Source organism: Euprymna scolopes, chromosome 44 (assembly GCF_053919585.1).
Source record: "Euprymna scolopes isolate OS-2025 chromosome 44, ASM5391958v1, whole genome shotgun sequence".
Classification (NCBI taxonomy): Eukaryota; Metazoa; Mollusca; class Cephalopoda; order Sepiida; family Sepiolidae; genus Euprymna; species Euprymna scolopes.
Window position 1 is genome coordinate 42,992,317 of NC_136525.1, and position 16,657 is coordinate 43,008,973.

The following is a 16,657-nucleotide window of genomic DNA, read 5'->3' on the forward strand; positions in this document are numbered from 1 at the left end:
AATAAAATATATAAAAAAATGAAAAAAATATTAAAAAAAAGTGAAATTTTTTTAAAAAAGTGAAAATTTTTAAAAAAGTGAAAAAAATATATAAAAAAGTAAAAAAAAAATGTTACCTGTGCTGCACTCATATCCTTCATGCAAGGAAAATTATTTTATTTGTGTTTCTGGGAAAAGAAGAAAAAATTGAATTCTATAAAACATAAGCTCGATATAAAGTATAGGCATTAAAAATGGTTTCATGTTTTATTTTTTTATCATTATATTACTAGATGTGTATACCAATTGTGCTTTCCATAAGTCTCCAGACTTTTTTTGTAAAGGCATTTAAAATTGTTGTAGATTCTTGAAAATTCAGTATCTTATGAGATGACTGACCAATTTTTATAATTTCAGGTTCAAATGAGCAGCTACAATATGAATTAGAATACACTTTACTAAAGCCGGATTGTCACAGCTGGTGAATTTCAAAAATGCAATCAGGACATGAGGACACGTCAGAAGCACGATATGCATTTAAAATTTTGTTTCAAAATTGGAAAAAAATGCCACAGAAATGTATGGAATGCTTCAGACTGTTTTTTGATCATCTTGCATGAATTAAGCATCAGTTTCTGAGTTGCATAAGAGATTCAAGGAAGGCAGGGAGTCGGTGAGTGATAATGAGAGGTATGGTGGAAGGAGTAAGAAAGTCAGAACAACAGAGTTAATTGGCCAAATAAAGAATTTTATGGATAAGGACAGTCGTGTGTCTATAGAGACAATAAGTACACAGTTTAATGTCAGTGTGGGAACTGTACACAAAATTATTTGCAAGGAATTGAGGATGCGGAAGATTTGCGTGAATGCATCAGTCCACAACTCCATCCTTGTCACAAACTATTGGACCAAGATGGGCATCAAAACAGTTCCTCACCCTCCCTATACTCCAGACCTTGCTCCCTGTGACTTTTGGTTATTCCCTAAGCTCAAGGAAACAGACAATTGAGGAGATGTAAGAGGCTGTGACGAGGATTCCTGACAGGCTCACACAAGAGGACTTCCATGGGGGTCTTCCACAAGTTGTTGGAATTGTACAAGTGCATTACAACCAAAGATTACTTCGAAGGGAACTAGAGTTTCATGTGTGTACTATCAATAGAAGTGCCAATATGAAAAAAGTCTGGAAATCAGCAAGCCACCCGGCATTGCCCGGTTGTAAGATATGCTTAAATATAATATTTAAATTTATGCAGATTATGTATTTATTATTATAGAGACAATTCTCTATCGATTATCACGATGAACCTAATATAAATATATAGTAGTGAGATCAAAACTAAATCGATCAGCTAGAATCGAAACCAAAACATACAACTCTCCACCTTCATTCCTAATCCTCTGATCTCCGCTCATACATACACACATATATATATATATATATATATATATATATATATATATATATATATTAGCAAGTCGCCCGGCATTGCCCGGTCATAAAATACGCTTAAATATGATATTTTGATTAATGCAGATTTCATGTTTATTACCAATACACAGTAATGATTTAAAATGAATGTTAAACAAATATGCCAATTAGATCTTTTGCAAATGAATGCAATTCCACGACTCATATATAACAAAGTTGTATTTTCTTTTTAAATAAATAGAAAAAAGGGTTTTTAATATGAATATCAATACACAAAAAATAACAAATTTATAGGAGTATAAATATATTAGTGTCGGGCTGATTAATCAGAATCGGAAAATTTTGTGCCTATTTTTATGTCAAAAAACGATTTTTTTTTTATGGATTTTTTTGTTATTTGATTTTGTTTAAAGCAAAATCTTCTACTGCTGATAATAATGATAAATAATAAATATTTAAGTAACAGTAAAACCAAAATCTAAAGATCACTGCCCCCCCCCCTCACAAGTGTATTTCAACGTTTGAGAAAATATCTGCACATTTAACATGCGTTTTTACGGCAATAGACAAAAAATAATAAGTCTCCTCAAATATTAAGAGATTCATAAAAAAATAGAGATTGGTAATTGTATGGGAATCGGGAAGAACATTGGAATCATCTCATCACTAACACACACACACACACACACACACACACACACACACACACACAGAGGCGTTAATTTTTGTTATTGTTTTTTTTTCAGTTATAGCAGCAGCATGGGAACGCTGCAGCTATACTTACTTAAGTGATAAGAGAATTTACTCTCTTGCATATAAATGCATGCATTAAGTCGCACCTTTTGACGGGACATACTTTTTTAAATTTATACTTATACTAATTTGTTTCGTAAATAAAAATTATACTTAGAGAACATCTTTAATAATAAATCATTTTTCGTATCTCGGATTTAAGGTTAGTACTTGCTTTTAGTAAGGCTTGCTAAACGAAAAAAAGAAAAAAAAAAACTGAAATACACTGCATATCAAATTATTAAAGAGTTTACATTTTTCTTAACATTTAAGGAACGAGTGTATAAAAATCCATGAAACTTTGAGAAAGTGGTTTCGATACTATTCAGCTACTTCAGTCCGAAAAGAAAAGTATTTAAAGCAGTATTAGCGAAACTATGGCAGAAGACAGGAATATCTGTTGATTTCAGTGTGTCAAGTTATTAACGAGGTTGAGAAAAAAAATAATATACCCATAACTTGTTTATTGAAATAATTTTCAAACATTAAATGAACTAGGAAAAATCCTTAGAACACAATAACTACATAGAAATTTCTACGTTGACATAATTTAGTAGGGCATATGCGGTCCTTTTTTATGAATGACTTGTAAAAGATGTTGGTCTACAGAATTAGTCAAATTGTAATTTCTTCAACAGTTATTCCTAGCGATACCGCTTGGAGAGCATCCCACAACTCATCTTTGCTCTTAAATTGGCATCCCCTTGCATAGAGGTATCGCTTCATGATACTCCAAAGGTTCTCAATTGGGTTCAAATCTGGTGAATTTGCAGGCCACTCCATCATTCGTTGCCCAGAGAACCCCAGTTGTTGCAAATACTCTTTCCTTTAGTTTGCTGCATGCGAGGGAGCATTATTCTGCATAAAAATAACGGTTCTTCTGAACGTCAACCTTTGCTTCTTCAGCCTTGGTTCAAAGTGCTCCTTTAGAAAAGCTATGTAAGCATTTGACATCATTTTTACGCCTTCTGGGACTCTCCATGGGCCAACTAAAGTACCTCCGATAATCCCAGCCCAAATCATTATCCTACCACCAGCTTATTGGCGCCTTAAATGCTGATGACGATGTCGTCCATCTAGGACCCATCCCTTGCTCCAGCCATCTGGGCCATCAAGAGGGACACATACTTCCTCTGTGAACAAAACTTTGGAAAAATCCGTTTTCATGTTGTCCTCTGCCTATTTCAATCAGTTTTGTATGTGATGTTGCTTTAACAGAGGCTTTGTCATGGCTTAACATACTTTGACATGGAGTACTTTTTGAGACATTCTTTAATCTGGCTTGATCAAAGACTTCTCGACTTGTATGCCCAGGGTCCTTAACAACTTCACGTTGAATTTGGAGTAGAGAACTGCATGAAACAACTCTAAAGGATACTTGACAAAGTTCTTCACAGTTTAATGGTACCTTCCTGTCATTTTTGATATTTCGAGGGTAGTTTTAACTTTTGCCAGATGTTCTGTAATAAGACTCTTTTTAGAATTACTCAACCCACCTTTACGACCCATTTTATTAATGAAACAAACTGCCTTGTTAATAATTTGACACACCTCAAATACTGACCATGGATTGAGCAATTATGATGGCAAGTTGTTTACATTGCGCGGAAAAGTACGAAAGTTTCACAGTATGCGCATCTCAGCATTGTCAACGTTTTTGAAGCTTTTGATAAGAAAATACTGGTAAGTTTCTGAAATTGGTAATAAAATGTTATCTCGTTAATAATTTGACATGCAGTGTATATATTTTTCATTATTTTTATAAAAATCATATCAGATACATCGAGAGCATTGCCAACACTACTCCAAAGAAGGTGGGCTCTCTCTACCGTGCTAGAAAGCTATTTATGCCTGAAAGTATCCTGTATCTATAAGGCCACCATTCGTCCATGTATAGAGTATTGTTGTCATATTTGGTCTGGTGCATCTGCTACTAGTTTCTCACACCAAGACAGGGTTCAAAAGAGAGTTGCCAACCTGATAGGTCTTGAACTGTCATCTAAGCTTCAACTTGTCGAAATGTTGCATCCCTCTGCCTGTTTTGTAACTATTTTAATGGTGAATGCTCCAACGAACTACAAGCCCTTGTAGCCCCTCGACATAAATACCCCTGACACACAGCAAAGCCACCACCTACACAGTAGAGATCCCTAGATAGAAGAAAGCCTTCTACTCCAATAGTTTCTTTCCGAAAACTGCTAGACTTTGGAATTCCCTTCTGGGTTCCTGCTTCGTCAACTGTACTGACATGCAGAAGTTCAAGTGTAATGTGAACATACATCTTGCTGCTCAACTCCCTACATAGTATCCCTGCAACTTATGTCCCTGATAGTAGCCTCCTACATCAAAGTGGCACTGTACCTTAATCTATATATATATAAAAGCGAAAATGTATGTGTGTATGTATGTACGCTTTTCCTCGATGTCCACAAAAGGCTTCTTTCAGAGAAGCGCTTGCTCGGTTCACAACTTCTTAAAACTTTTTATATCATCTATAAATTGTAATATCTCAGAGTTACCCACGGAGCTCGCCTGTCTATTTAATTTTATTGACTTTCAAACGTTAATTATTCCACATTTCCCCCGCATCGGCACGCGTTACATTTGGTTTTCGGTATAAAAAAAAAGCGAAACTCGACTAATAACAGGCCCAGAGCCAGTGAACGTTTGTCGACTTCGTCATATCAAACGGGGGAGCGGGTTTTTGAAAACAAACAAACCGATTTATTGACCTCATTAAAAACTGTCCCGCACAAAATTCTGACTGCTGAATACCTATCGCCGTCACGTCAATCAAAAATGAGCACCTGTTTTTTTGGGGGTTTTTTTTTCACACTTTACTATTTTCCAACTGCGCATCGTAAAAGCTTCTTTTTTTTTTTTTGAAGGGCACCTGTTTTTTTTCACGCACACCTACAAACACCCGGGCAACGCCGGGTACCCCTCGCTAGTACTTTCATAAATCAGAGTCCATTTTCTGTAGGCTGTTTTTGAACCCAGTCAACGACGGGTACTTTTGCTAGTTGAGGTGAAAATGCAATTAAAAAAAAAATTCTTTATACAAAAAAACACAATATACAAATTCTGGAAAAAATAAAGTGTTGGTTGAAGTAATCGATTTTCATTTTAGATATTTAAAAAAAAAAAAATCTATGTAAAGAATCCAGTTATCATTCTTGGTCTATAATAATAGACTTTAGGGATTCTCGAATGTAACTTTAATATTTAAAACTAAAATGAAACTAAACAAAATAACAGAAAAGTTCATTACGTACATTTTTTTTTTCTTTGGGAAATCGCTCCAGACAAGGCATGAAGCATATCCGTGTATTGAGTTAAAAATAAAATACTACTTCAAAATCAAAAATTAGCTAACAATAAAGTGTTGACGGGATATATTTAGTACTTCTACAGTTTATTGCCGAACATGGAGACGTCATTTTATTTCGGGCACCTGCCTTAAAATTAGAAGGAGAAATCAGTATTTTTTAACTATGGCCGAAGAAGGAAAAAAAAAAAAAAAAAAATATTAAATAGATATTAATTACTTAGGGAAAGAACTATGAAAAAAAAAGTGAATAAAGAAAGTGAAAGAGAACATATCCGTAATTGTTTAATTGGAAATTTTTTGATTTAATTAATGAAAAGTGAAGTTTTTCATAAAATGTGTGTGTATATATATATATATATATATATATAACTTTCTTGGAGTTATATTTTTGGATTTTCCGTCATTGGATTATTTACCTTTCACCAGACTATCCATTCACGTGAAATCACCTTTTTCTTCACCATATTCCCTCTGCTTCACTTTTTGTTATCAAGTAAGATCTTTGACTTACTTGTAGTTTCATCAAATACTTTTGTATGCAAAATCCGATCCCGCATTTTGCTAATTCCCACCCTCTGATGAGAAGGAAAGTATTTCTTCGAAACTCTGCGGATTAAGGACTATCCACTTATCAAGTGTTTCCTTTTCAGATTAAATATGTTTTTAACTCTTTTTCATAGTGTTTTTTTAACATGTTTTATTAACTGTTTGCTCTTATATATATATATATATATATATATATTCAATTTAAATAAATTCAATATGGCGTAATGGAAAAATAAAAGGTATTTGCAGCTTCTCTTCCAATTTTCGGATTTTAATCATGTCAACTCACACTTCAATTCGTTTTGACGGATTGATCGTTGCTATTTCTTCTTATGAGTTAAAGACATAATAGATTCGCTGATTGATATAATAATTAAGTGATTGATTTTGCGCTACGAAACAGATACTGTACAGAATTGTATAAGTCAACTGAATTAAAGGAATAAATTATAAGATGGTCAACATCATGAATTTTGGAATATAACCTTTTGTCATTTACTCTCTCTCTCTCTCTCTCTTTATATACATATATATATATATATATATATAGATATTATTAAAAACAGAAAATGACATTCATAATCGTTTTAAACTGGGCGAGCGCCATTTGAAAACAAAACATTTATTGCATAAAAATGTATCAAAATATAATTTTAAAGATATTTATTGAAAAGTCTGCGTAAAAAAATATAATTTTAATAAAACAATTTATAATTTTTTTTTGTAACTTTCTTTCGGCCATAGTTTAAAATACTGATATCTCCCTCTCCCTCTGATTTTAAAGACAGATGCCCGAAATAAAATGGCGTCTCCATTTTCGGCGATAAACTGTAGAAGTACCATATTTCAACACAGAAAACAGCAATACTCCTCTCTTTTGTCAGAAACTTCGGTCATGGAATGCGTGGACTAAAGGACAAAATATGGGAAGCAAGCTTACGTGTAAGGTTAAAAAAAAAAGAAAAGAAAAAGACGGATAATACACACAAAATGAATCTAGTATTTTTATTCTAATCTAACTTCGTCGGCGAAATCGCTCAGCGATCATTTTCGCCCTTAAATAAGGTAATTGGCTAAGGGACATAACTAAAACTTTAAAAAAGAAAGAGTCAAAGTCCTCCGTTAAGAATGGCTTTCTAATTTTGCAGGTTTTTAGATGATTCAGAAGCATAGCCGACTTAAAGTGCGATCGTACTACTGGTGTTAGCCTGGATGTGAAAATGTTCCGATTGCCAAACCGGGCTTCCTGTTTTAGTTTAAAATAAATAATCAAATTGACATATGACAGAAAATATATGACACTCTTTTAGCCTTTTTCTTAATATATTTTACAGATTTAATTTGGTACTTGTTATCGAATTTTTTAAATATGTCGTTTTAAGCAAAAACTATTATATATACTTAATTTTTATATTGAAAATACTGATATATCCAAAAATTACGAAAATTCATCGAGTTATTTCGTTTTTAGTAAAAAAAAAAAAAAAAAAAAGTTTATCTCCATAAGGCTGAAATGTTTATAATCTAAAAATTTCGTCCCAAGTTATGTCCCCCCTCTTTTTACCCAATTTTCCGTAGGAATAATTCACTTTTAACTTTAAAAATAAACTTTTACTCTATGAATTATCGTAATTTTTGGATATAATATTATTTTCATTCGGCATGAAAATTAAGTAGGTAATATTGTTTTTGTTTAAAACGACATAATTAAAAAAAAAAAAAAAATAAAATAAATATGAAACTGAAACGAGGTGTTAAATTTTTTCTAATCAATAACTGGAGTTTTCACATATAAAAACAATGATTTCAACTTTTTTTCAAAAATTTTTTTTTGTCAATTCTAATAAGTTACAATAGTAGCTTCCAAATTATACCGTCGGAATTACCTGAATATTACTGATTAAAAAGGGGGGAAAAAAAAACTTTAATCGTAGCAGGTGAAAAATTGCCGCCGTCTTGTTTAAATCGAAACGGAAAACTGCCCCGCTTTTGAACTGTCTTGCGATCGTTTTCATCAAATTCTATTATTTTCTTTAATAAATAATCTTCTACCCTATCGATTTTCGTAATTTTTAGATATTATCTCAAAAATACGAGGAATACGTAGATACCATTGTTTTCATGTGAAATTCAGTATTACGAGTTCTTAAATTTCGTCCCGATAGAGTAGAAGCGACGTTTTTTTGTTTTTTTTATCAAATATCATAAAAACGGGACATGGTTTTTTATTTTTATTTTAAGAAGAAAAACATGCGGTCTATTCTGAAGCTGCATTGAAAATTAGTGTTAACTGCTGCCACAAGGAAGAGTGCAAAATAAAATTTAAAAAAAGTGGCCCTTGTTTACATTAGCGGTCTTTTAAACCAACGCCATTTCAAGTGAAAACATCATTGCGTACTTACGTTCTACATTGAAGTGTAAATTCTCAAAATTACGAACAATTATCTAGTTGAAAAATAATTACAAATAAAAATAAAATTATCGAGTTTTTTGCAGTAAGCATTAATGTGGAAGAGTTGTGCACCCAATTCAGTATGACAGACAAGGGAGATAACACTTTAAATTGAGGATTCGCCATCTGTAAATAACGCTATGTCCTTTAAGGGGAAGTAATTGTGGTTGATTTTCAGCCACTCTGTGAGTCGTAGACGACGAAACACGTGTCAGTGGATATTTTAAAAAATTATATAATATATACATATAACACTTCTAGCACATCTGGATTATTTATTGTTATTTTTGAAATTTTTACTAATTTCGCCATGACAGGTAAGTACGTAATGTTTTCACCTGAAAAGCATTGGTTTAAAAGGTCACCAACGTTAACAACATCAAACAAGTCTACTTGTGCTTACGCACACACAATCAAGTGTCATTGTATAATTAAAAAAAAAAAAAACAGGGGAGATAAATGGTGACGTTTAAAATAAACACCTTATTAAAAACATCAACAATGATTATTTCATATAAGTAGATAATAAAGGTGAACCTAGCACATGTGCGTTATCCATACTTACGTTCTATTTTAGGAAGCGCGCGGTCTACTAGATGTATGCGTATATAATATATATATATATATATATATATATATATATATATATATATATACATATGTATATAAACACAGTATATATATACGTGTGTGTCTGTGTATATATGCAAGTATGAAAAGGGTTTAAAAACCCTTTTATAAATACATTTTTTAAAACTTTCTTCCTTTTTACGGAAAAACTGATAGAACAGGAGAGCTGCAGGTTCTGCTTCCGTTACTAAATCACGTAGAACAACGTGAAGTACGGTTCAATTTACCACGCATGCGTCGACACGCCCCCTGTATGCAAATTAATTCACATTTGGAGCCAATCAGGTTCGAGCTTGCGCCCCCCTTCACTTCCACAGAAACCCACAAGGCATTGTGAATTTTCTAACCAAGGTTCTAATATAAATTTACTAAACTAATAATACTAACCTTCCAAAATATTCATAATCTAAACTGTGTTTAAAAAACAAAGGTTCTTATTTAGAATTAAACATAAAAAGACAAGAAAAGAAAAACGTTATAATATGCGTATACGTCACGGAACGAAGATATATTCAAAAACAAAACAAAACAAACAAAAAAAAAAAACACGTAAATTGATCAAGTGGCCTTTTTTATTTAAATTAATAAAATCAAATTTTATTACGAAGCGAAACATATTTTGATCCGACATGGTTAATGAATAAGGGGAGGAAACTCAAATTCAAACTACCGAGAATTATTAAAATCGCTAAAAAAAAAAAAAAAAAGTTCCCCCTCCCCATATAATTCCACATTAATACTTTACAGGGGCAAAGTAACCAATACCGCACGGCAAGATAAACTTCTTATTTGTTTTTATATAAAAGCATTAGGGTTTGTATTACTGTACACATAGATTCGAAAAAGTTGTAAAAAAACAAATATAGAACAAATAAATGTTATCAAAGGCAAGATAAGTTACTTTTCTACCAAACTGGATATATTTTTCGTGTTTTTATTCAATGTAACAAGTTTATTCAGCTCCAAAACCATACAGTGTTTACCGATGTATTGGAAAATTCAAGATGGCGTCTGACTCTCTCTTTAACACGGTAAGTTTGGGAAAAGGTGTTATAAATAAAAAAACTGGATAAAATACTGTTAAAAACTCGCTCAATATATGTTATCGTGACATAGGTTGATATATATTCGGCGGGTTTTTAATAGTATTTTGCCTAGTTTTTTATGTATAACACCTTTTCCCAAACTTACCGTGTTAAAGTGGAGTGAGGCGCCATCTTGAATTTTCGAATACATCGGTAAACACTATGTTTTTCGAGCTGAATAAACCTGTTACATTGAATAAAAACATATCCAGTTAAGTAGAAAAGTAACTTTGATAACATTTATTTGTTATATATTTGTTTTTTTGACAACTTTTTCGAATCTATGTGTACAGTAATACAAACCCAAGCATTAATATGTCGATACACATTCATGAGTGTGTTTCGGTCAGCTAGTTACCAGTATCTAGAGGCCGACAGAAGCATGCTCATGAATATGTAGCGACATATTAATGTTCATATAAAAACAAATATATATATATATATATATATATATATATATATATATATATATATATATATATATATATATATCAATTTACATTTACGTGATTTTGTGAATATATCTTCGTTCTGTGACGGTTTGATGTATCAAAGATTTTTCTGCAACTAGGTATTTTTAAAAATGGGGTTAATTCTAACTGAACGCCATAAATTGTTTAATGTATTATTTTAACTAAATATTTTAAGAATTATTACATTATTCGTTATTTTGTGTAGCTTAGATAAATAGGTCCTCCTGCAGACGAGCCTCGTTCTGACATTCAGACAATTTAGGTTAACAAGCGGGAAGTTACCGGAAAGTAACCTTTTTTTTAATGAAGATGGATAAAAACAATGTTTTTTAAAATTATTTTTTTAATTTTACTTAAAAACAAAATGTAAACATATATAAACAAAATATTTTAGAAAATAATTTCGTAATTTTAAATAAAAATTGATTGCAAGTAAAAAATGTTTGTAAACAATTATTGAAAAATATTGTAAAGTGTTTACATAGCTGGTTCTTTGGGATAAGAGGGGTGCCTCAAACCCCCCTTCAAAAAAAAAAAAAAAAAAAGACAACAAAACGAAAGACGCTTTAGTGTTTTTACTATTTTAAAGCGCTTTTCTTTCTTTCTTTCTTTCTTTCTTAAGTTTGAAACACAAGCTTCAGGGTTTAAATGTATTGTAATGCTTTTATTTGAGGTCGAAAAACGTTTTTCAATCGGCATTACTTCCTATTTACTTGCCTCCTCACGAGGGCAGAGTTAGACACAAGGTCGGTTTTTAATACGGAGAAGTAACGAAATGGTGAAATATAAAAGCAATCTAAGCTAAAAGTAAAAAAATAAATAAACAATTCAAAGAATTAAAGAAAGACAAAATTCAATGAAATTTCGAACATTTATTACTAAACATAACGAACAACTGAAACATAAATAAATGCAACAAAAGAAAAGATAAGTCAACGTAAAAACGGTCAATAATGGTAGAAACACCGGTGTCACATGTCACGTGACCTAACTGTTCAGATTTTTCAGAACGAGGCTCGTCTGCGGGACCTACTTCTCTAAGTTGCACCCGTTATTTATAAAAACAAAACATAAAATAAACTCTCATATTTACGGTATTTTTGTAGATTAGCCCCCATGGCGGCCAATATTTTTAAATTCATGACATGTTTCAGACATTAATTTTTTGAGACACTGCAGTGTTGTGCTGGTCTAGGTGTGTCAGAAACTTCGTGAAAAATATTGAATAATTCGACCCACTGTCTTTCCAAGCTTATAACTACTCGAAAAATGTAATTCAAACTCTAATTCTTTTTTTTTCAATTAAAGGAGCAAGGACCAAGGTCTTATTAAAAAAGGCAAAAAAAAAAAAACATGATTAAAAAAAAAAAAGGTTTTAAACTTCGGACTTTACTGGTAAATTTCTAAAAGAACTATTCTTTTTGTTTGTTTTAAATTTGAATATATTATTTATTGATCTTTTATCTTCAATTTGTGATATATTACACTTTTGTGAGTAAATTAATTATTTACTTTTTAATGGACATTTCAAAATGGTGTGTGTGAATTAATTCGACCCCCTGTCTTTCTAAGCTTATAACTACTCGCAAAATGTAATTCAAGCCCTAATTTTTTTTTTCGATTAAGGAACAAGGGCTAAGGTTTCATTAAAAAAAAATACAAACAACGTGTTTTTCTTTTTTTTTTAAAAGAAGGTTTTAAACAGGTAAATTTCCAAAAAACTTTTTTTTTTTTTTTTTTTAAATTAGAATATATTATTTATTGATCTATTATCTTCAATTTGTGATATATAAAACTTTGGTAAATAAATTAATTATTTACTTTTTAATAGACATTTCAAAATAAGGGGGGGCGTGAATTAAAAAAAAAAGGAAAAAACGTTTTTCTAAAATATTATATTCGGTTTATTGGAAAGCGCATAAAATTTCACATTGACCCTGAAAATATCGTAAAAATAGAATCAATAGAAAAAAATTGATAGATTTTTAAAGTTTAAAAATTGAAAAATACTGAACTCGTAAAATTCAATTAATTTCATTAGTTTTGTTTTTTAAAAAATAAAAAAATAAAAAATTTCTATTACTTTTTATACAAATGAAATAGTTTATTTTGGAAGTATAATCCATAAAGAAAATCAACAACCCACTTTTAAAGGAGAAATTACGAGTTTTTTTTTTTTTTAATATTTTATTCGCAGTTTCGTATTAGGGGTGTCAAAAATTCCCACAAAAATTCTAATACACCTACAATAGCACTTCCTATGAACAAAGCTTCTTTCTTAGAACTGCACGCCTGTGGAACTCTGTTCCGTCTGCCTGCTTCCCACCTGGCTACAACTTGGATGTCTTCAAGTCCAACGTTAACAAATTCCTAATGAACCGCCCCCTTAAGTAAACACTTCATCAAATCTCCACGCTAACGTAATGTACTTGCAATAACCCTTATCCCTGAGTGGCTTCCAGGCCTTGATAAGTGGTGACCACTGTGTAAAAAAAAAAAAAAAATTTCCAATGATGGTTTTCAATATTAAATTGCATTAACCTTCGAAAATATTCAAAATAAACAGTGTTTAAAAAGTAAATTTGTTTGACATATTTTTTGACTCAATAACTTACGATTTATCACGTTATTCATTATATAAAAACACGCAGTTTTATTTAAGGTCCTTATGAAGATCACCCCCCACCCCATGGCTGTCAATATTGGTTTATTTTAATGTTTATATAAGCATCATCTTGATTTCTTTTTATTTTTAAATTCATGCCTTATGCGGTGCTTATATAGATCAGCCCCTATGGCTACTGATTAGGTCTCGGTATATTTCCGATAGCCACTCAGTGCACTTACTAACCAGTTATATGACGGTAGCTAAATAGGGAAACGACAAAATTGAACTCGGGTTCCGAAAATAGAAAACGAAAACTACAACATGAAAACAACAACGGATATTGTATTTTTTGTTTTGTTTATTTATTTATTTATTTATTTATCTTATTGTGTGTGTGTGTGTGTGTGTGTGTGTGTGTGTGTGTGTGTGTTATGATGGTGTTAAATATTTGTTTTATTTTATGTTTTTTACTCATGGTATTTAATTTCAGTAACACTTAAAAATCTATCTATATATATATTTTTTTCTTGAAATTTTTTTTCGGCAAAATCTTCATCACTTGTATTTTTAAGAAAAATAGTAAATAAAAAAATTAATTATAATAATAATAATAATAATAATAATAATAATAATAATAATAATAATAAACGCATCAACCGTAAGTTCGGGTTAGCAATACGAAAACATCGTTTTTAATGGCTACACGTTGTGACCCACGTTTGGTAATTGAAATTGCTTTCTGGTCAGGAAGTGGGTGATCATTTGTATGTTATTTTTATATGGTAAAACCGCGTTCTTGAGCATTGAGCATGACATATACTTTTTTAATTTCCAGGTGCGATTGAACCTAACACTAAACCTAAGTTCGAGCTGATAACACGAAAAATAACCTTTCATTTTTTTTTTTTTTTTTAATGGTTACTTGGTCTTTCCTACGCTTTGTGGTTAAGAATTAGGCGATCCAAAACGTTTTCTGGTCAGGAAATGAGTGACCATTTTATGTTCTTGTTTATATAGTAAAGTGAACCCCCACTTTAAAACATTTTATGGAATATCACATTTAAATATGGCGCAGACAAGTCGTTTTCTGAATATTAAGACATTTTTCCCAAATGTATTACTTAGTAAACGTCAATGGCGTTCGTCATTCCTAACATGAGAAGGAGGGGGGTGTTTTGTAACTCCAGAAAACTACTTGTTTGCGCCAAATTTGAATATCGTATCCGTTGTCAGCATACCCGAAAATTTTCGTATGTTGTCAATTTAACGGTGAATACCTAGGTGGAAAGAAAATAAAGTAAAAAAAAAAAAAAAAAAAAAATGAGGATCTATATATTAATACGATAGCGTCGTGTGTGTTGTTTTGAATCACGCTTACATCCGGGTCGTTTCATTAGTTTTTATTTCGATTTTGATTCAAGCTAATGCACCCAAGCCATGTGGATTTTATTTTTGTAAATCGCAACTTTATAACGTAAAAATTGATAGAACGTTAACTCTATAATAATATATACGAAATTTGCAAGAACTAAAATATCATATTTAAGCGTACTTTTCGACCGGGCTTTGCCGGGCGTTCGTGCTAGCTTAAATAAATACTTTTGCAGTTTTAACAAAAGAGCTACAAACAAAAAACGACCCTGGTGTCTAACTCTGTCCAGTGGGGAGGCATTGTAAATAGGTACAATAATATCAGAGCGTCTTCATTTACGCTGAACACAGAATGCCAACATCAATATATTACATATGAATGAGTCCCCTGTGGAATTTCCACAGGTCCCGCTAGTAAATTATAATTATAAATTAGAAATATTCACCCATCAATTTGGCATAAAGCACTCGTTGTAAGTCAAAGTTTGTAACTTAGACCCGTTTTTAACGGACTAAAAACTATATCTTTAAAAACATATTTTCGACACACTCAGACATGGCGAGTGAAGTAACGGTTTCATCTCACTAAACTTGAACGATTGAAGGCTCGAGGGTGGGGCATATTCGTATAGGAGTAGTGGTATTACTATTATTTTAGCATGAACTTAACCGAAGGAAGATCTGGCTGGAGCGGTCAGACATTTTGTTTTTATTGTGACGATAAGCTACGCGCGAACATCAAAAATAAAAATCCTAAAATATAATAAAAACGAACGTTTAAACAATTCCGGCACGTTAAAAATATAAAGATCGGCAAATAATTAAATTTGTCTGCGTTCGGTATGATTTTGTTTTGTGTATTTAAACTTATTTTTAAAACGTTTCTTTTTATTATTATTTCGAAACAAAAGTACTTTTAGGTTCTGTTCAATTAGACCCCCCCCACACACACACACAAGAAAATGGCGTTCGCCTTACAGTCACCTCGGCTCTCAATAATCGCTCAAAAATCGAAAATTAAACAAAATATAGAACATTACATTTTTGCAGGAGTGGTACCATTGAATGTGCTTCCAATAGTATTTTGTTTAATTTTCGATTTTTTTTTTTCGATTATTGAAACTCCACATGATCGTAAGAGCCCGTCATTTTTTTTTTTTTTTTTTTTTTTTTAGTCCTAACACAGACTTAACATTACTTTTATTTCACTGTAAATAAAAGTATTAAAATGAATTAAATTAAAATAAAAGTTATTGAGGTATGTAGAAGAGTGACTAATCTTACCTTTGGTAACATTTACTTTTTTTTACACCTTTTTGTATTGTTAGCTGTTACTAAAAAATATGCCATAATTTATAGAAAACGCATTACAATAAGATTCTCCGCAGAGTGTTCCTTGCTTTTAACGCGTGGAAACAATTTGTAAGATTTTTTATTTATTTATTTTCTATAAATTTTGTCTTTTCGGCAGGAAGCTTACAATTTAATGGTGGTTGAAGGTCATGCGTTGCCACTCGGAGAAGTTCGGTTGGGCTCGGCAACAAGCGAAAATTTCCCCTTTCTTCACCTCCCTTAATGTTTTCGATTTTTGCATCTTTAGTGTTCTTTTATGTTGTTTACTCGTTTTAATTACGTAGTAAATAAATAATTTGTTAATAAAAAAAAACAAAGAACAAAATAAACAGTAAAAAAAAAAAAATTAAAAAAAGCGGTTAAAAAGAAAAACTTAGGTAAAAAAAAAAACATTTCCAAGGACGCGACCAGCGTTTAAAACGTATTCAAGCCAGGAGCCAGGCTAGTGTAGTAATACTAGTACTAGCAATAGTAGTTAATTATTAGGTGCTAGTGCACTTACTGATCCGCGCTATTTTTAAAATCGTATTTCCAAGTCTTATGATCTGTTTTTTTTTTTATTATTTAATTGTAAGGTTAAAGTATAGCAGGTACAAAACACCCTC

General features: G+C 31.4%; 1 protein-coding gene across 4 annotated transcripts in view; it reads right to left on the bottom strand.

Annotated features, from left to right (window-relative positions):
• The window catches only part of LOC145268816 (uncharacterized), a 121,657-nt gene extending 105,340 nt beyond the window's left edge, over positions 1 to 16,317 (bottom strand). The window contains exons 1-3 of one of the 4 annotated variants that reach the window (XM_080124448.1): positions 9,174 to 9,359; positions 9,098 to 9,143; positions 117 to 167 (exon numbers count right to left, since the gene is read on the bottom strand). In XM_080124448.1, coding sequence (XP_079980574.1) covers positions 117 to 140 — 24 coding nt within the window. In that variant the 5' untranslated portion in view covers positions 141 to 167; positions 9,098 to 9,143; positions 9,174 to 9,359. Of the gene's footprint in view, positions 1 to 116; positions 168 to 9,097; positions 9,144 to 9,173; positions 9,364 to 15,983 lie in introns of those variants that run through there. The other 3 variants (XM_080124455.1, XM_080124449.1, XM_080124453.1) reach the window with 3 other exon arrangements.
• Positions 16,318 to 16,657: the final 340 nt, after the last annotated feature.